The sequence below is a fragment of the Gambusia affinis genome, linkage group LG14, assembly GCF_019740435.1.
Source record: "Gambusia affinis linkage group LG14, SWU_Gaff_1.0, whole genome shotgun sequence".
NCBI classification, from domain to species: domain Eukaryota; kingdom Metazoa; phylum Chordata; class Actinopteri; order Cyprinodontiformes; family Poeciliidae; genus Gambusia; species Gambusia affinis.
This window is the reverse complement of record NC_057881.1, coordinates 1,871,850-1,891,671: the sequence shown is the minus strand read 5'-3', so window position 1 is coordinate 1,891,671 and position 19,822 is coordinate 1,871,850. Positions and strand designations below refer to the sequence as shown.

The following is a 19,822-nucleotide window of genomic DNA, read 5'->3' as shown; positions in this document are numbered from 1 at the left end:
ACAAAACAAAATTTTGAATCTCTGCAAGGACCGTGCTTAAGTTGCAATTTATATTTTACAGCACTTTACAATTTCACAATTTATAGCATTTTATATTTAATTTAATTTTATCTACAACTATTTGTTACCGTGTCTTGTCTCTATGCTGAAACTGCGAAGTAATTTCACTGCTGGGATGAATAAAGTACTTCTATTCTATTTTATACTAAATCCAAAACATCAAGTTATTAAAGTTTGGCCAAATATGAACCTGATATTTTCTTTGAATATTTGGTGTAAAGAAAATCATCTAAATCATCATCTGACCTTTCAGATTTAAGATCTGTCCGTCTTCAGCTAGTTTCAGCCTTTTGTTGGAGAAACTTCCTGTTGAGCTTAAAAGACGAGGATGAGGAAGAAGAGGAGGAGGATGATGATGATGATGATGACGAGGAGGAGGAGGAAGAAGCTTCATCTCACGTCTGTTTCCTCATTTTGACTTTAATGGTCAGTTTGAGTCTGTGGCCCAAAATGTGTTTAATGAGAACAGAAAAGATTAAATGAAGAAGAAACAAAAAGAGACGCTGAGGAGAAACGATCAGAGGATCAGAACGACTAAAACTGGAGACATTTCAATACGACCGAGAATAAAATACAAAGATCAAAGCAGCCAGAATAAAATCAGAAACAGGAAGTAAAGAGAACACAGAGCAGGAAGAAGCAGGCTTACCAAAATAAAACAGGAACTACAATAAGACAACAAGAGAGAACATGAAACAGGTTTTAAAAATTAATGTAACATAATGCCTCTAGAAACACATTGAAGTTCAGACAAACATGTTTCAGGTAGAAGTTTAATAGATCAACAGAACTGGAGTGAATTTAACATTTTTGTGATTTCTTCTTAAATCTTGATTTTGTTCTGAGATGGTTTTACAAACCGAACACATTTCTGCTGGTTTCTCACAGATACTTCTGAGAATATTATAACAGGAATGATCATCCCAACTCTTCAGATCTACACGGTTTCCTTTCTTCTCCATCCTCACTCAGTCCTGTCCTGCTGGGTTCTGTTCGGCCCAGTTTGGTTCTCCGTCAAGCCAGAAAGTTAAACTGGAAAAGTAAAAACAAAGTCTGAAAAAAGGACTTCAAATCTGAAATGTCGATGATTTTAAATTTATCAAACAGTTTTTCCATCTATCAAACTTTCTATCCAGAGGTGATCCATCCACCCAGAACCATCTGCCTTCTATGTTTGAGTCCGGTCAGAACTTGTCCTGATCCTCCATCATTCCTTTTCCTAGCAGGAACATCTGAACAGGAGAAGTTGTTCAAATACGTTGGTGACACTTTTCTGTGCTGAGATGAAGAAACACGATGATGAGATGAATTCAGCTGTTTCATATTTGCTCCTTTCTGCAGTCCATCTTCACCAGGCGTCCCAACAACTGTTTGCAGAAATCTCTGGAGAACCTGGAGAACATCCCGGTGTTGAAATAAGAACAGATTCCTCCATGTGGCTCCCAGCCTGCTTCACATGTCAGACATGTTTCCTCTTCAAACAGATCAGAACAAAGACTTCAGTGAGTCTGTAGAAAACTATGATGATTCTCCACAAAACATTTTAGTGAATTGTAGGTAATCATTCAGCAAATACATAAAGTAGAATATGACTGAAAAGTTCCTTTGTCATCAGTTCCATCACCAAGTGAAAGACATCCTATAGATTAATTAGATTACTTGTGTTTTAACATGTTTATATTTTGCATTATGTTTAATATTTACTAAAAGATTATTTTCAAAAGGTGTTATTAATCTGACAAGCCTGATCAGGACGTAGATCCTGACTTACTGAAGACTGTCTGACATTCACATGGACGTTTTGGCTTCATTCTTAGCAGTAGAAAATAAAAGTCCTTCCAGTAACTGTGGGTGCATCATGACCTCCTCATCCTCCTCTCCTCTTCATCACCACCAGCTTACAGCACACAGTTACACCCCGACACAGACAACCGCACACACACTGATGGAAGAGGGTGAGCCAAAGAATCCAACTAAACTCAGTTGGTCATTTTTAAACTGTGGGAGGAAACCAGAGTATCCAGGGAGAACCCAACAGTAGAGAAGGTTCTGCTGTATCAGTCTGTAGCTGGCAGAACCGACCATCTACATGCTGCTGGTTCCAGGCTGAGGCAATAAAAAGTTTTCTAGAGGTTTGTCCGCTATTAAAAGCAGGAAAAATGATACAAACATGAACATTTTACTGAAAGATGAAGAAGAAAGTGAATTTAACACAAACACAGCAAAACTTGGGCTGTTTTCTCAGATGGTGAGTAATTTATGATGTGATGATCAAAATATTTTAATAAGTCAATAAAATCCTCAGACATCTTGTTATTGGTTCTCAGGGTTTGTAGTTAATTTCATTAATCTTGATTCTAAGAATAATTTATCTTATATTTCACACAGATTACAAACAGAAGTATGAATTATTCTTTCTATGGTCACATTATGCTCTGATCTATTGCCTGTAATTTGGTTTTCAGAGAAACTAGAGATCTGCTGGATGCTGGACCTCTGGGCTTGTGTGGAGCTGTTCAGCTGTTCCTCCACCAGGGGGAGCCAGGAGGTTGCTGTGGGATGCAGGGCGGTTCCCGAGCTCTCCCCTGCGGGTAATGGGTTTCACCAACACAAGCATAAGTTCTCCAGAACCTGAGTGTTGTCCAGTCATGGTCCTCTGAGCCCCTCTGGGCCTTTTTCTCCCTTCTCAGTAACCTGAACTTTCCTCTGACCTCCTCGCAGGTTTCCTCTCGTGATACCTTGGAAATAAATACCAGCTGTAAATTCATCTGGTTCCCCCCACCTATAACCGGAGAAGATCCGCTCCTCTGCCTTCAGATTGCCCGATTACCTGTTTGCCCTCCAACGTCTCCTCCGTCAGAAACTTCTCCAGCCATCGGAACCCAAACCGGACTCCTCCCCCAACCCAGGCTCCTGGTCCAGCCACTGGTCCATCAAGAGTCACTGTCATCTCATCAGTCCATAAACCCTCTGGCCCAGTCTCGATGTTTCAGCTGTGTGTCTCCCTCAGTGTTCGGTTTTCAGCCTTTGGTCTCTGAAGCCGTGAATCAACAATAATCATTGTTGATTATTTATAAGCAAATCCTGACACTTGCTTTATAACCTAGACATTGACTTATATTTGGAAAATATAAATGATGGAAAAAATTCAGATTTTTTTCTGCTTTTATTCTTTTTCCTTCAACTTTCTGAGCCCCTCTACCGCCCCCTGGTGGCCGCCACTTAGAAAAGCACTGCACTAGAAAGCCTACAAGCTGCACGTTTATCGTAATGAGCGACACACCAATCCCTCGGCCTGGAGAAATACCAGCCTGTCTGTTTTCAGACTTTAGTTCCTCAGATGAAGGAAAAGCTGCAAAGGCTGAGATCTGAGTTTAATATGAAGAGGTTTCAACAAGTTAACAAGCTTCCTGTCTTCAGTTCCTCTGACACCAACCAACAAGAATAAATTATCTAATGATCAAAGTTTTATCAGCTTCACCTGCTGCTTTAGCCATGGATTAAAGTAGTTTGTTTAATAACAGCGCATGATTTAAAAATTTATTTCAAACCTCTGTGTAAAAAATAATTGACAGTGTTTAATTTGGGACGTCCTGTCAGATCTGACAGCCATGCTGACGTCAGGATTGTTTTAAAGCTGCAGTAACTTGTGGTCCGATCTTCAGCAGGACGATGGCTGAAGCCGACGTAACGTACTCTGATGTGAAGTTCACCAGACAGAGCACCAAAGGTAAGAATATCCACCTGAAAACTTCTCACCACTTTGGATTTCAATCAGTCATGATCAACAAAATGTGACTCTTTAATAATAAAAAAAAACTTTAAAGTTAAACTCAACTGATTGACTGATTTCCAGACAAAAAAAGACAATTAGATAAAAAATATTGAACATGAAGTAGCCTAATTGTTCCAGCTCTGTGGGGTTACATCCACTGTGAACAATCCTGCCTCAGACTCTCTATTGAGGTCCGGGCTTTGACTGGGCCACTCCAGAACCTCCACCTTCTTGTCTTCATTTATCTACAGCTTTTGATGTTTCAGGTCGTTGTGATGCTGGGAAATAACAAGTTATCCGGAGCAGTAGTAACCATCTAGAACAGGGGTGTCAAACTATCCTCCAGCATTTTTCTTTTTGTATCCGTCCCCTGACTCATACTTCAGTAACCTTGTTTCTGATTGGTTGTTTAGTCTATCCATTTAATCAGTTTAGTTCTGTGCTCTCCTTCACACTTCTCTGTGTTTCTGTTGTCCAGATGAGGCTCCATCTGTCGTTTATTCTGACGTCAAGATGTCAAGAACAAAACATCCAGGTGAGTAAAATCAATAAAATCAACCAGTTTGTATTGGCTCACTGTCTGATGTTATTAAAATGTAGTATTTTATGTTTTGTTGCCATCTCTGTTAGATATTTTAAGTTTTTTATGTTAAATTAGGAACATGTAAGTAGCTGAACAGTAAATGTAAACAGAAGATGCATCTCATTAACACCACCGTAGTTTTTCAAGAATCAAGAAGCTTCTTAGCAGAAGTCATTTCTATTTAAAGATTTTTCTAGCCAGACGCAACAACAGCAGCATCGCTTCACTTCCTGTTCTGCCATGTTTGATGATCCACAGTTTCTTTCTTCAGGTTCTAGATGTGATGAATGAAGTGATTCTGAGAGCAAACCGTCATTTTATTATTATTATTATTATTATTATTATTATTATTATTATTATTATTATTATTATTATTATTATTATTACTCTGGGTTATGTTTCTTAGCCTCTTTGATAGAAAAGTGACCCATTCTGTAATCATATGAGAATATCACTGGACTGAATGTGGCGGCCATGTTTTTCTGTCAGCAGGTCACCGGTTTGGATTAGATCATTATGAGAATATTTCATATCAGAAAGAAACATTATTACTGCTGTTCTCATCAATCAGTCAATCAATCAATCAATCAATCATACTAAAAGCAGCTCAGAGTGCAATTACCCACCTAAACCCCTCATGGAAAACACACAACTGCATGGAAAATGCGCAGACTAAGCAGAAATGACTCAATTCAAAATGAATCTGTAGCAGAACACAGACAACAACATAGGAGCTTAAGATGCTGTTCTGTTAGTTAGTCATCTTTTAGTTACCATTACCTGCATCCGACAGCTTTACTCAACCCAGTCGGTTAGTTTGGGGGAAAACTGTGGAAAGTTGTTTGCGTTTTGCTGACATGATTCTAACACCTGCGCAGGTTTCCTTCTCTGCCGCACAAATGAAAACCCGGCGCATGAACAGCGTTCATGATGCGTTTGAAGGCAGCTGGGAAAACAAGGTTACGACGTGTTAACGGATTAAACAGTTTTAACTGCTGAAAAGTTAAAACACAGATATGGGAAGTGTGGAAGCCCCTATTGTAACAAACTGATATGCAGTTGGCCATTCTAAGGTAAAAAACAACTAACAGCTTCCAGTCTGGGGGGGGGGCACGGCTGACTCTGTGGGCAGGCAATGCCCCTCATTACCCACCCATTCCCTAACCCTAACCCTGACCTGTATAAGGTAATAGCAGCTCTGCAAGATGAGCTGGTGCAAGACCATTAAGACATTTAAAAACCAGTAAAAGAATGTTAAAATCAATCCTGAGACCTACTGGGAGCCGGTGCAGTGATCTTGAACAGCTGTGGGGTGAACCTGCCTCCTGGTCTTGGTCAGCACTCCAGCAGCAGAGTTTTCATTGGGAGACCAGAAAACAGGGCATTACAGTTTTCTATACGGCTGGAAATAAAAACGTCAAAGTCTCAGTGTTGGCGAGGGAGAGAAGGCCGAACTCTGGCTTTGTGTTTTAGATGATAAAATCCTGTTTTAACTATTTATTTAATATGTGGAATAAAAGTGAGCTCAGAGTCAAGAAGAACTCCCAGGCTTCTGACTTGTTTTAAAAGATTCAGTTTATAATTTCTGAATTATAATTTCTTTCTGATGCTTTGATTAAAACTCCTGTTTGTCCTGGTTGAGCTGGAGAAAGTTCTGAACCATCCGGGTCTTTAAACGGTGCAGTGATGGGCTGGCGGGTCGACCCGAGGCAACGAGATGTAAATCTGAGTGTCGTCAACAGAACCGAGGAAGCCGATACCACGGTTCCTGATGACTGCACCAAGGGGCAACATGTACAAATTAAAAAGTAGAGGACCTAAAATAGAGCCTAGCGGGACACCATAGTTAGCATCATGAATCTGTGATGCTAACTATGGTACTGACCATAAAAGTTCTGAGATACAACTTTTATGGTCCAACTTTTATTGGAACTTTGACAGAAGTTTGTCTGTTTCCCGTCTCAGTCTGTCCAAAGTGTGCCATAGATGCTCAACAAGCTGGACAGTGCATAAGGTCAAAGGTCACCACAGTCGTCCTGCTGGTTCTCATTGGCATCTTGGTAGTTACCGTCATCGCCCTGGCAGTCAGTAAGTTTAAATGTTTTTATTGTTTTATATATTTTTGTTGATTTTTATTTTTTTGTAAAAGTTGAAGATTTTCTGAGTTTTATTTTACAATTTTTTTAATCTGGTACTTTTATTTTTCTGTGTTTAAATTGACCACTACTGGAAAATATCCAACCAGTTATCACTAAACTGGTAAAAGTGAAGGTCAGACTGTCAAGATGTAAAAGTGTCCAAAATATTTATTTACAACTTTCATTGTTTTTTAACTTGTGAGTCTAATTCAATTAAATCAAGATTTTTTTTTTTTACATTGATCTCAACTTTCTTTCTGACACATTACTGATATCGATCTGTTATCAAAAAAAGTTAGGCTTCTTTTTCAACTGCAGAAAAACTTCTGCTGCTCGTCTTTGTTATTCGCTCACTGTGCTTCTACATTAAACTGACAAACTTTACAGCTTTTGATCAGATAATGAAGCAAGAATTGACTTTTGAGCTTCGGATTTAATGTTTTCCAGTCCTGCTCTCTAATGATGTTAAAGACGCATTAATGAGCTGATAGACACAGGAAGTCAAAATTTTCATTTTTTCTTTTAATAATCTTTTTTGTTTTTCGTAGAAATAAATTCCAGACCAAAAATGAACACTACAAGTTCTCCACCTCCTGAAGTAAAAAGTAAGTCCATGATCTGATCTTTGTCTCATTTCTGTCCTCTAATGATGTTAAAGAGACGTTGATGGACTGACAGAAACAGGAAGTTAGATTGTAGCTGCAGGACAGAAGACGCCTCCTGCTGTCTCCAAATCACACAAACATCTACAGAGATTTATTCCTCCTGCTTCACTGAAGTCTTTGTCTTTAAAGATCTGACATGTCTGAAGTGTGAACCAGGCTGGGAGAAACATGGAGGGAACAGTTATTATTTCTCCACCACTGAATCCTCCTGGACTGACAGCAGACGTTCCTGCATTGATCGTGGATCAGACCTGGTGAAGATCGACAGCAGAGAGGAGCAGGTATGAAACACCAGCTGTGTTTCCATTCACCACAGAACTGGACAATGAGAAACTTTCAAAATAAATTTGATTAATGAAAACGAAGCAATTTTCAAAAACTTTTTTTCTTGATTAAAAACTTTTGCTTTAGGATAATGTTTTGTTTTGCTGTAACAAAATGAGTTTATTTCACAAAACCGGACTAGAAATACTTTGTTTGCATCACATGAGTCACATGATCAACAACCAGATGTTGCCAGTGGAGCAAACCAGGAAGTAGAAACCAGGAAGAAGAAACCAGGAAGTAGAAACCAGGAAGTAGAAACCAGGAAGAAGAAACCAGGAAGAAGAAACCAGGAAGAAGAAACCAGGAAGTAGAAACCAGGAAGAAGAAACCAGGAAGTAGCTGGAGCATCATGACAGCATGTTTTTTAATAACTTATCGTGTGAACAAACCTATTTCTGATTTTAATTACTTTTCTTATTGAATGGAAACACTGCAATTGAAAATAGTGTTTGTTCGACATTAGCAAAATATTGACAAAGTTTTGAGCTCATTTGTAATGGAAACGCAGATTCTGCTGCATGTTCATGTTCTTACTGATTCACGTTTGTTCATCTCAGCACAGAAAGATCTCAGTCACCAATCTTCTTTTTAAATTATTGTTTCCATTATGTGTGCAAAACTTTGTCGATATTCCACAAAAGAACCACATGTGGATAAAATGGTTCCCTCAATAAGACTTTAAAAAATGATTATCCTACTTCCTGTAGGAGGAACAAGGCACAGCATCCTGTCGTCTTCTTCATCGTTTCCTCCAGTAGTAACATCCAGTTGTTGGTCATGTGACTCATGATAGAAAAAAGTGTTTCCGTTGCAGTTTTGCAAAATACTTTAATTTCCATACACCTGAAAAACCAACTTCTAGCACAGAAGCTTTTTATTAAAAATCAAGAGTTTTCTTTTTAAATTGCTGAGTTTCCATTGAGCAAATTTATTTTTGTGCTTCCAATTTGCCATCATGGTCATTGATAACGCAGCTTTTTTAATCGTCTCTTCCTGTTCAGATGTTCCTGGAATCTAAACTGAAGGAGAAACTGAAGACGCCTCTGGACGCGTTCTGGATCGGACTGACGGACTCACAGGCAGAAGGCAGATGGTTCTGGGTGGACGGGTCGCCTCTGGACCCACGGTCTTAATAAATTTGTTAATTATTTTTTTTATTTTATTAAAGTTTTTAAGTCACATTTCTTTGCTTTAGTTTTGTGTTTTTTCTTTGTTTTAGTTTAAGTTTCTGGTCTGATGGAGAACCAAACAACTGGGCCGGACAGAACCCAGCAGGAGAGGACTGTGTGAGGATGGAGAAGAAAGAAAACAGCGTAGATCTGAAGAGTTGGGATGATCATTCCTGTCATGTTCAACTCAAAAGTATCTGTGAGAAACCAGCAGAAATGTGATTGTTTTCATCAGGTACAAACGTTTAAGACGTTTCTTTCTGTCTGGAGTAAATTAAGATGCAAAAAGTCCGATTTAAATTTAGACTTTCTATGTACGTTCAGATGATGTGTTATTGCTGATTGGAGATTTATAAATAAACAAAATAGAAAATAAAATCCTGCTGCTATAAATGTTATTTATCCTTCATTCCTTTAGTAATGTGAACATTTTGCTTCAAAATCCAAACAAAACATTTATTATAACTGAACATCAGTGACTGGTGCAAACATGGGAACTGGGTCAGAACAGCTGGTGGAACTGGGAGCTGCAAACTGGAATAACTGAGGACATCTAGAGGCCATTACAGGAACTACAGGCTAAACAAACAGGAAAACAAATATATCTAAATCAGGGAGTCAAACCTTTTGTCACGTGGTGAAACATTGGGAGGAAACTGCAGATGAAGATTATCTTTATTCAAGATCAACAGGAAGTTTCATTAGATATGAAGCACGAAGATATTTTTAAAAAGTCATTCTGTTCCACCTGCAGAGGACAGACGACACATTTATGGTGAGTTTTAATACTTTTCTAACTAACGGATGCACAAAGACATAAAACTTTATCACTTTATATGAAATAAGCTCAGATTTAAAATATTTTATTAAATATGCAGCCTTTATAAACTCTAACTCAGACGGATATTTTATTAACAGTGAAAAAGACGGGAATAAAAGTCTTTCAGCTGTTTTAGTTTTACTGAAAACGTCCTGGAGACGCCCTGCTGTTGAGAAAATAAGAGGCACAAAACATTATTCACATTCATCAATCATTTGTAATAAATCCAACAACCTTTTGAAATGAACTGTAATCAGAGGTGAAATAATAAAATGAATTATAATAAAATGTAAAAATGTTTTTGGTCCTCAGATAGTTGAACAGGAGCATCAGAATAATGAGTCGTCCACAAAACGGTGAAGAAGGTCAGAACATCAGATCAGATGTTAGTTTCTGTGAGTCTGTCTCCTGGTTCTGATCCGGTTCTGATCCGGTTCTGATCCAGTTCTGATCCGGTTCTGATCTAAATGCTTCTCAGGTGAAAACCCAAGAAGGACCTGCAAGCTGCCAGCAGGGCAATAATAACCTAATAACCTAAAATAAAATGCATTAATAAATGAGGAACATTAATTAAGAGGCAACAGAGTTTTAATTATTTCACAGTTGTTTACAAACAATACAAACGATGGATGCAAATAAATATCTGATAGGAATTAAAATAATATAAATGTCATTTGAATTAAATGAATAGAGAATTTAAATAGTTTATTTTGTTTAAAAATACTGAGAATCAGACAGAATAATGAGGAAGTGACAGCAGATGAAGATTCCTCCTCATCATCAGGTTAATGAGGAAGTTTCTTTAACATAAAGTTATGAAACACGAAGCTGACGCTGCGACAGAAGAACGGAAAAGTCAACAGAGGAGGGAGGCTGGAGGTGAGTTCAGCTGATTTTATGATTCAGTCCATGAAAATATTGGCAATTTATTTAATATTTTAAAATATTCCCTCTTTTTGATAACTTGTTTTGGTTTTTTTAAAACCAGGTCAAAATGAAATGTAAAAAAAAAAACAAACATGAAATTTGTGTGATAATAACTGAACAAATACTTACAAGCAAAGCAATTATCTTCTTTCTGGATTACTAAGCTTGTTAAGTACTGCTGCGTATGTGAATATTGTATAAAAGTTTGATATTTGTTACCGTTCATCTCAGGAAGTGAAATATTCAAAGCAGTTGTTTCTTGTAATTTTGATGACTGTAGCTTGTAGATGCAAAAATATAAATATCTGTGTTTCCATTCAGGTAAACGTCTACAGGAAATATCAGCTGAAGCTATTTTTGTCTTCAGTTTCCTCATCATGAGACGCTCACAGAGACACACAGAGGGTAAGATTATTAAGGAGGAGGTAAAACAGCAGGAAGGTGATGAAGAAGCTGCAGTCAGAGCTGAGAGGTCTTCATCAGATAAACAACCAGGATGAACACAAACTGCTTTCTGTAGACATTTAACATCTGAAATGGAAGGAAACAGACAGAAACTAATTTAAAAATACAAGATATGAAGCATAGGCGAAAATTCAAGCTGGGAGACAAAACACAGCCGTCCCACATCAGCCACTCACCACGCCCCCGCTGCAGCCAATCGGGACAGGTGCGCCGCACCGCTTCAGCCAATCGTCGTTCACGGATCCCTTCAAAGGACAAGCTTTCCCGGATCTTCTCGCTTGTCAGCCGTGCTTCAACCCACCTCCTCCCCATCTCCACCATCATCCCAGGGACATCTTCATAGCTCCCTCTCTGCTCCTTCGTTCAAGGCTCCGTTCCACCACCAGTATTCGGACCGGGGGGAAGACTACCCTGAGCTAAACCTGGACCGATCACCTGCCTGGTGATCCTCAGCTCACAAGTCTTCCGCCGGGTTCGAGCGCCAAAAATTTCGGATCATTAAATCCTCTAACTGTTTCTCTTTCTCTGTGTGAGTCTATCCAGATTGAAATCTATTTAGTTTATTAAACAGACAGTCATGAGTTCAAAAACTTTGAAGAAAACAAATTCAAAAAAGCAAAAAATGTGGAAGCCACATAGAGGAAGAGAACTATTTCTGAAGACATGAACTGAAAAGCTTCTGTTGTTCTTGTTAGCTGTTCAGTTTCTCAGTTTGTAGCATCAAGAATGCAACAGTTCCCTTCTGGTTACTGACATCACTCTAATTTAGCATAAATGTCGTCTGGAGGAACTTTACTTATTCAAATTGATGTGGTCACCAAACGGTGCATCAGCTTCAGTTCGTTATTCAAGTTAGATTAAAAAGTTTCCATGTCAGGAAACTCAGCAGGTTTCATGGAGTCGCTGTCGTGCAGCGTTCACTCCTCCTGGACGGAGAAACAGTAGCTTGGGTTTGGACTTTACAGCAATCAAACAACAAAGTGGGCATCAGAGGACTGGAGGAGAACATATCCATGGTTGAGCACAGGGTCCTGGTCATGACTGGTCTAAATACAGAGAAACCAGGAAGTCACTAAGACCAAAACTACCAGCTGCAGAGGAAGAAGTCGAGGCTGAACATAATGGGCGTTGGTGGAAAGTAAAGTCTGAATAAGAACTCTGTGTTATTAAAAATGTTCATCTCTCCTTTCATGGCTTCATTGATCTGATGCTGAAGGTTTTATCCCATGAAATAAAGAACTGACGTGGTTTACAAAAGCTTCATTATCCGTCATTGATGGCTACTGTAAGAATAACAACTAACTGATCCAGCAGTTCCTCCAGAGGTTTTATGGGAAACTGTTTCCATAGCAACATGTCAGTTTCCTGCAGCACGTGATGTTTCCTAGTGTTTCTGATTCTGTGAGTCTGTCTCCTGGTTCTGATCCAGTTCTGATCCGGTTCTGATCCGGTTCTGATCTGGTTCTGATCCGGTTCTGATCCGGTTCTGCTCTAAATGCTCCTCAGGTGAAAACCCAAGCAGGACCTGCAAGCTGCCAGCAGGGGGAGTAGTTCTGCTGGTTCTGGTCGGTCTGCTGGCTGCTGCTCTCATCGTCATCTACAGACTCTGTGAGTTCATCCTGTCTTTTCACTGACTTCTTACAGGTCAAGGTCACTCTGACTGAATTGTATCTAGAACTTTTTCTCTTTTTTACATCAGTGTTTGTCATGTTGAAGAACAATGAAAGTCTTTGAAAATCTAATTTCCATCTTTCCTTTAAACAGCTTTTGATAAAATACAAACCAATCAAACCATCCAAACCCTGAAAGAGGAAAATGAAGCTCTGAGGAAAAATATCTCAGGTGAGACAGTCAGAAGGTTCAGACTGATGTTTTCTTTCAATGTAGATTAATCACTTTCATTGGTCTCTATAATATTGTAACATTTCTTGTAACATTCAAGTAAACTTTGTTACTGAGACGCATCAGCTCCATTCTTCTCTTTATCCAACAATGTTTCTGCTGCATCACTGAAACATCACTACTGTCACTCTGTTTAAAGCTGCTGATACAAAGTTGCTGCAGCATGAATGTTTATATATTAAATATTATTGACAAATTACATCCTACATGTTAGATTGTGGGAACAATATACACTCCAATATATTCAAGTTCATTGACAACAAGAGCACAAAGTGTGTGTCTTGATGGTGGGTCCAAATGCTGCAGGCAGAGATGGTTAGTACATTTTGTTGTTTAATGAAGAAAGTACACAAACCACAAGCAACACAGGGAGCCAGAGCCAAACAAAAACAGGAACACAGGACACAAAACACCAGCAGAGTAAACCGAGGGGATTTAGCAGGAGCAACCAGCAAGGAGTGACTGAGAAAGAGTATTATATAATAATGAGTATTATACTGGAGGTTGATTACTGAATAAGGAACTGATGGCTGATTAGAAACAGGTTGCAGGATGAAGGGAGACAGAGGGAGAGTGGAGGGAGAGCACACAACGAGGAACTAGGAAAATGAATCTACTAGAGTAACCTGTAACCTATAACGAGACACAATGAAGAAATAAATATAAACTGAAATCACTGAAGAGGTCTGACATAAAGAAAAATGGAAACAAAGACCTAAGGAACACATTAAAATTGGAAATAGAATAAAATGATCAAGACACCAAACAACTCCAAACAACCCAGAGTTCTGACAATGTGGACGTTTGTTCATCAGTTCAGCTTTGAAAGAAGAAAATAACTGATTATGGTTTCATAGAAACTGTTTCTATTTCTGTGACAGAGCTAAAGGAACAGCCTCCTCCATCCTGTCCTCCACCTCCTGCAGTAAAAAGTAAGTCCATGATCTGATCTTTGTCTCATTTCTGTCCTCTAATGATGTTAAAGAGACGTTGATGGACTGACAGAAACAGGAAGTTAGATTGTAGCTGCAGGACAGAAGACGCCTCCTGCTGTCTCCAAATCACACAAACATCTACAGAGATTTATTCCTCCTGCTTCACTGAAGTCTTTGTCTTTAAAGATCTGACATGTCTGAAGTGTGAAGAAGGCTGGGAGCCACATGGAGGAAACTGTTATTATTTTAACACCAATAAATCCTCCTGGAATGACAGCAGAAGTTCCTGCGTTGATCGTGGATCAGACCTGGTGAAGATCGACAGCAGAGAGGAGCAGGTATGAAACTCTGCTGCAGGTTCAGATTCTCTCTCATTTCATCTCATCATCATGATTCTTCATCTCAGAGAAATTTTCATCAACTTTTCCTGTTCAGACGTTCCTGGATGGCAGACTGAAAGACTTGATGGAGAAAGATGAGGACAAGTTCTGGATCGGACTTAGGGACTTAGTGGAAGAAGGAAAATGGTTCTGGGTGGACGGATCTCCTCAGGATGAAAGGTCTGAATAATGAGACATTGTTTGGTTAAATGGTTTTCTGTAACATTTACCTGATATTTTCTTCCTGCTGTTCTTCAAGTTTGACGTTCTGGATGGATGGAGAACCTGACAACATAAGTAAAGATGGTGCAGCCTCAGCTGACTGTGGGAGGATGGGGATGAAAAACAAACATGATGATCTGAAGTCCTGGTTCGATATATCCTGTAATTATCCTCAGAAAAGTATCTGTGAGAAAACAGCTGACTGAGATCATGTGTCTGAAGATCAGTTCAGTCTGTGAACCGATCTGAGTTCAGCTTCAAGAAGCTGCAGTGATGCTGGTTTTATGAAGCTATTGTCATGAAAATATTACATTTCCAGACATGTTGAAATTATAAAACTTTCAACATTCAATCATATTCTTGCTTGATTTGCTCTCATGTTAATATTTTGGTTTGAATGCAGAATGTCCTTTGAAAAGTATGAAACTATGTAACTTGTATTATGATCAGGAATGTCTTCTTAACTTGTTCCACGTTTTGTCCAATAAAATAAATATTATGCCAACATTTTGGTAAAAATGAATGAAATAAAATAATCTGGATAACTTTTATAACCTCTGCTCATATTTACTGCAATGTTTATTACATTTTTTATACGTGGTAATAATTGAATAATTGTTTAAAAAATGTCTTCAGTGTTTCTCAAACTTAGAAAAGTTACCAGGCTTTAGAGAAAGTTTCTACCTGTAAATAATTTTTAAAACATTTTGTAAGAATAATTGTTACTGAGTATTATCATTGATGTGAAAACTTCCTTTAAATCAGTGACTTTGGTTTCGTTCGGCCCGTAAGCACAAATGACAGTCAGGACCCGTCCCCCCACCCGTAGGCGGAGGGAGGCTACCCTCTCGTTCACCGGGGTAAACCTCAACGTACAGGCGCCGAGAAGGAGAGCAACAAGTATGCCCACTCCTGCCCGACGGCTCTCACCTTGGGCAACTCCAGAGTGGAAGTTAATTATTGGATCATGTTTGTTCATCAGTTCAGCTTTAGAAGAAGAAAATAACTGACTGTGATCAAAACTGATTTTATTTCTCTGAATAGAGCAGCAGACATGTCCGGACGTGTCCGACGTGTCCGACGTGTCCGGACGTGTCCGACGTGTCCGACGTGTCCGGACGTGTCCGACGTGTCCGACGTGTCCGACGTGTCCGACGTGTCCGACTCATTTCTGTCCTCTAATGCTTAATGCTTAAAGATATTAATTTACTACAGTTTGGAATAAAGAGGAAATACAACAAAATGTGGATAACTGATGAGCTGTAAATACTTTCCGGGTAAAACTCTTTACTTTTCTTAAAAGGACTTATTACACAGAATTCAAATCTTCCATGTTTTTGAGATTCCATTTGGGTCTCATGTTCTTCTAAAAGCAGCAGAGATATTGGCTTATTCTTTTCAATGAGTTCATGTTTTTTGATGTCATTTCTAAAACCTCCCAATTGTTAAGTCACACTGTGCTGTTACCTAGCAACCCCGGTGACACCCTATCTCATTTGGTCAGCTGTTTTTAGCACAGCATGCTCTGTACAATGGCTGCTGGAAATAAAATAGTGTGTTTTCTGGATGACTTGCCATCCAGAAACTTGCTGCATTCTTGATGGTTGTGCGGAAAGTTCCACTTCTGCTTTTCATAGATGCATACAAATGTGTATAGCTGCGCATCTGTTCGCAGCCATTTTCATGTGTGAGGGTCAAGGTTGATTTGGGGGCGTGGCCAACATGTCCTGACCTGTTCAGAGAAGCATAATAGGTCACTTTTAACCAGGCAAAATTAGCTTATTTTGAGTAGCTTACTAAACATACCCAAACTCTTTTTTGACTTTCTTTTTTCTAAATGGAAGAACAAACACTAAATCTAAGAAAAGAATCGTAGCCAAAAGCCCAGAGCATTAAGATGAAGAGCTGATCCATGTCGAGGAAACGTTTAAGAGTTTAAGTTTCATTTAGATGATGTCAGGTTGAGATGTTGGCTGCTTGCTGTAAGTTTTTGGATACTTTAATTTCTCCATCACTCATTTGTTGTTGTTTTTTTGTTTTGTTTTGTTTTTTTGTTTTTTCAAACGAAATTATATTGCCAGAGTCAAAAACGTTCCTCTTTGTTAAAAACTTTAGAAAATATATTAAAAGGTTCATATTGGTGAGATAAAATCTAAAGTTAAATGTAATGAAAAATACATGAACTCAGTGATTCTTGCAGCCAGATCTGAGGTTTATTATCATAGAGTTTTTTAACCAGGTTGAGGTTTGTTTGATTTGGTGAGTCTGTCTCCAGGTTCTGATCCGGTTCTGATCCGGTTCTGCTCTAAATGCTCCTCAGGTGAAAACCCAAGCAGGACCTGCAAGCTGCCAGCAGGGGGAGCAGTTCTGCTGGTTCTGGTCGGTCTGCTGGCTGCTGCTCTCATCGTCATCTACAGACTCTGAGTTCATGTTGGTTGAATCTTTCACTGAATTTTAATTTATTAACTCCTAAACCAACACCAGGTTTATGTTTGACTAAATATCCAATAACATTTTTTTTTGAATCAGCTTTTGTTGTATTGATGACCAATCAAACCGTCCAAACCCTGAAAGAGGAAAATGAAGCTCTGAAGAAAAATCAATCAGGTGAGACTGTCAGAGCTTAAAGTTTCCTCAAAGTTCAGTCTAAAACTTGTTCCAATAAATGAATGGAACTAAAACCTTCCATCTGGTTTTAGTTTATTGGTATTAATGTTTCTGTTTTGTTTGATGAGCAAGAGGCAAAATGTTCTCCTTTATTAACTCCTTTATCAGGAGTTAATTTGAGCAGAACAATGCAGGCAAAATGTCCGCCACCTCCAAAATGTCCGCCACCTCCAAAATGTCCGCCACTTCCAAAATGTCCGCCACCTCCAAAATGTCCGCCACATCCTGAAGTGAAACGTAAGCCCAGAATTTAATGTTTCTCCCATTTCTGTCCTCTACTGATGTTAAAGTCACTGATGGACGTACAGAAGCAGGATTTCCTCCGTCTGGTTCACTGAGGTCTTTGTTGTTATCTGTCTGAAGATGAAACATGCCTGAAGTGTGCAGCAGGTTGGGAGCAACCTGCAGGAAGCTGTTATTATTTTAACACCAGGATGTCCTCCTGGACTGACAGCAGACGTTCCTGCGTTGATCTGGGATCAGACCTGGTGAAGATCGACAGCAGAGAGGAGCAGGTATGAAACACCAGCTGTGTTTCCATTCACCACAGAACTGGACAATGAGAAACTTTCAAAATAAAATTGCTTAATGAAAACGAGGCAATTTTAAAAAACTTTTTTTTCTTGATAAAAAATTTTTGCTTTAGGATAATGTTTTGTTTTACTGTAACAAAATGAGTTTATTTCACAAAACCGGACTAGAAACACTTTGTTTGCATCACACGAGTCACATGATCAACAACCAGATGTTGCCAGTGGAGCAAACCAGGAAGTAGAAACCAGGAAGTAGCTGGAGCATCATGACAGCATGTTTTTTAATAACTTATCGTGTGAACAAACCTATTTCTGATTTTAATTACTTTTCTTATTGAATGGAAACACTGCAATTGAAAATAATGTTTGTTCGACATTAGCAAAATATTGACAAAGTTTTGAGCTCATTTGTAATGGAAACGCAGATTCTGCTGCATGTTCATGTTCTTACTGATTCACGTTTGTTCATCTCAGCACAGAAAGATCTCAGTCACCAATCTTCTTTTTAAATTATTGTTTCCATTATGTGTGCAAAACTTTGTCGATATTCCACAAAAGAACCACATGTGGATAAAATGGTTCCCTCAATAAGACTTTAAAAAATGATTATCCTACTTCCTGTAGGAGGAACAAGGCACAGCATCCTGTCGTCTTCTTCATCGTTTCCTCCAGTAGTAACATCCAGTTGTTGGTCATGTGACTCATGATAGAAAAAAGTGTTTCCGTTGCAGTTTTGCAAAATACTTTAATTTCCATACACCTGAAAAACCAACTTCTAGCACAGAAGCTTTTTATTAAAAATCAAGAGTTTTCTTTTTAAATTGCTGAGTTTCCATTGAGCAAATTTATTTTTGTGCTTCCAATTTGCCATCATGGTCATTGATAACGCAGCTTTTTTAATCGTCTCTTCCTGTTCAGATGTTCCTGGAATCTAAACTGAAGGAGAAACTGAAGACGCCTCTGGACGCGTTCTGGATCGGACTGACGGACTCACAGGCAGAAGGCAGATGGTTCTGGGTGGACGGGTCGCCTCTGGACCCACGGTCTTAATAAATTTGTTAATTATTTTTTTTATTTTATTAAAGTTTTTAAGTCACATTTCTTTGCTTTAGTTTTGTGTTTTTTCTTTGTTTTAGTTTAAGTTTCTGGTCTGATGGAGAACCAAACAACTGGGCCGGACAGAACCCAGCAGGAGAGGACTGTGTGAGGATGGAGAAGAAAGAAAACAGCGTAGATCTGAAGAGTTGGGATGATCATTCCTGTCATGTTCAACTCAAAAGTATCTGTGAGAAACCAGCAGAAATGTGATTGTTTTCATCAGGTACAAACGTTTAAGACGTTTCTTTCTGTCTGGAGTAAATTAAGATGCAAAAAGTCCGATTTAAATTTAGACTTTCTATGTACGTTCAGATGATGTGTTATTGCTGATTGGAGATTTATAAATAAACAAAATAGAAAATAAAATCCTGCTGCTATAAATGTTATTTATCCTTCATTCCTTTAGTAATGTGAACATTTTGCTTCAAAATCCAAACAAAACATTTATTATAACTGAACATCAGTGACTGGTGCAAACATGGGAACTGGGTCAGAACAGCTGGTGGAACTGGGAGCTGCAAACTGGAATAACTGAGGACATCTAGAGGCCATTACAGGAACTACAGGCTAAACAAACAGGAAAACAAATAAATCTAAATCAGGGAGTCAAACCTTTTGTCACGTAGTGAAACATTGGGAGGAAACTGCAGATGAAGATTATCTTTATTCAAGATCAACAGGAAGTTTCACTAGATATGAAGCATGAAGATATTTTTAAAAAGTCATTCTGTTCCGCCTGCAGAGGACAGACGACACATTTATGGTGAGTTTTAATACTTTTCTAACTAACGGATGCACAAAGACACAAAACTTTATCACTTTATATGAAATAAGCTCAGATTTAAAATATTTTATTAAATATGCAGCCTTTATAAACTCTAACTCAGACGGATATTTTATTAACAGTGAAAAAGACGGGAATAAAAGTCTTTCAGCTGTTTTAGTTTTACTGAAAACGTCCTGGAGACGCCCTGCTGTTGAGGGTCCTGGTTCTGATCCGGTTCTGATCCGGTTCTGATCCAGTTCTGATCCGGTTCTGATCTAAATGCTTCTCAGGTGAAAACCCAAGCAGGACCTGCAAGCTGCCAGCAGGGCAATAATAACCTAATAACCTAAAATAAAATGCATTAATAAATGAGGAACATTAATTAAGAGG

General features: G+C 38.7%; 3 protein-coding genes across 3 annotated transcripts; all 3 read left to right on the top strand.

Moving 5' to 3' along the window:
• The first annotated feature begins 3,346 nt into the window (after positions 1 to 3,346).
• Positions 3,347 to 8,976, top strand: LOC122843497 (C-type lectin domain family 4 member E-like). The gene is made up of 7 exons (XM_044138286.1): positions 3,347 to 3,790; positions 4,314 to 4,370; positions 6,384 to 6,506; positions 7,105 to 7,161; positions 7,351 to 7,502; positions 8,550 to 8,674; positions 8,768 to 8,976. Exons 1-7 carry the CDS (start codon positions 3,733 to 3,735, stop codon positions 8,937 to 8,939), a joined length of 744 nt encoding a protein of 247 aa, XP_043994221.1. The 5' UTR covers positions 3,347 to 3,732; the 3' UTR covers positions 8,940 to 8,976.
• A 1,376-nt stretch (positions 8,977 to 10,352) lies between these two features.
• Positions 10,353 to 15,557, top strand: LOC122844029 (CD209 antigen-like protein E). Its single transcript, XM_044139232.1, has 6 exons — positions 10,353 to 10,416; positions 12,436 to 12,537; positions 12,694 to 12,771; positions 13,953 to 14,104; positions 14,202 to 14,326; positions 15,413 to 15,557. The coding sequence occupies exons 1-6, from the start codon at positions 10,353 to 10,355 to the stop codon at positions 15,555 to 15,557; spliced, it is 666 nt and encodes a 221-aa protein (XP_043995167.1).
• Positions 12,721 to 18,913, top strand: LOC122843496 (C-type lectin domain family 4 member E-like). Its single transcript, XM_044138285.1, has 5 exons — positions 12,721 to 12,771; positions 13,713 to 13,763; positions 13,953 to 14,104; positions 18,487 to 18,611; positions 18,705 to 18,913. Exons 4-5 carry the CDS (start codon positions 18,487 to 18,489, stop codon positions 18,874 to 18,876), a joined length of 297 nt encoding a protein of 98 aa, XP_043994220.1. The 5' UTR covers positions 12,721 to 12,771; positions 13,713 to 13,763; positions 13,953 to 14,104; the 3' UTR covers positions 18,877 to 18,913.
• The last annotated feature ends 909 nt before the right edge of the window (positions 18,914 to 19,822 follow it).

What these genes read in the sequence shown, in the direction of transcription:
- LOC122843497 (XM_044138286.1), top strand. Translation starts at nt 3,733, where the DNA reads ATGGCTGAAGCCGACGTAACGTACTCTGATGTGAAGTTCACCAGACAG. An exon ending in TCGACAGCAGAGAGGAGCAG is followed by an intron (nt 7,503 to 8,549) that starts GTATGAAACACC and finishes CTTCCTGTTCAG; the next exon opens with ATGTTCCTGGAATCTAAACT. An exon ending in GGGTCGCCTCTGGACCCACG is followed by an intron (nt 8,675 to 8,767) that starts GTCTTAATAAAT and finishes TCTTTGTTTTAG; the next exon opens with TTTAAGTTTCTGGTCTGATG.
- LOC122844029 (XM_044139232.1), top strand. Translation starts at nt 10,353, where the DNA reads ATGAAACACGAAGCTGACGCTGCGACAGAAGAACGGAAAAGTCAACAG. An exon ending in TCTGAGGAAAAATATCTCAG is followed by an intron (nt 12,772 to 13,952) that starts GTGAGACAGTCA and finishes TTGTCTTTAAAG; the next exon opens with ATCTGACATGTCTGAAGTGT. An exon ending in TCGACAGCAGAGAGGAGCAG is followed by an intron (nt 14,105 to 14,201) that starts GTATGAAACTCT and finishes TTTCCTGTTCAG; the next exon opens with ACGTTCCTGGATGGCAGACT.
- LOC122843496 (XM_044138285.1), top strand. Translation starts at nt 18,487, where the DNA reads ATGTTCCTGGAATCTAAACTGAAGGAGAAACTGAAGACGCCTCTGGAC. An exon ending in GGGTCGCCTCTGGACCCACG is followed by an intron (nt 18,612 to 18,704) that starts GTCTTAATAAAT and finishes TCTTTGTTTTAG; the next exon opens with TTTAAGTTTCTGGTCTGATG.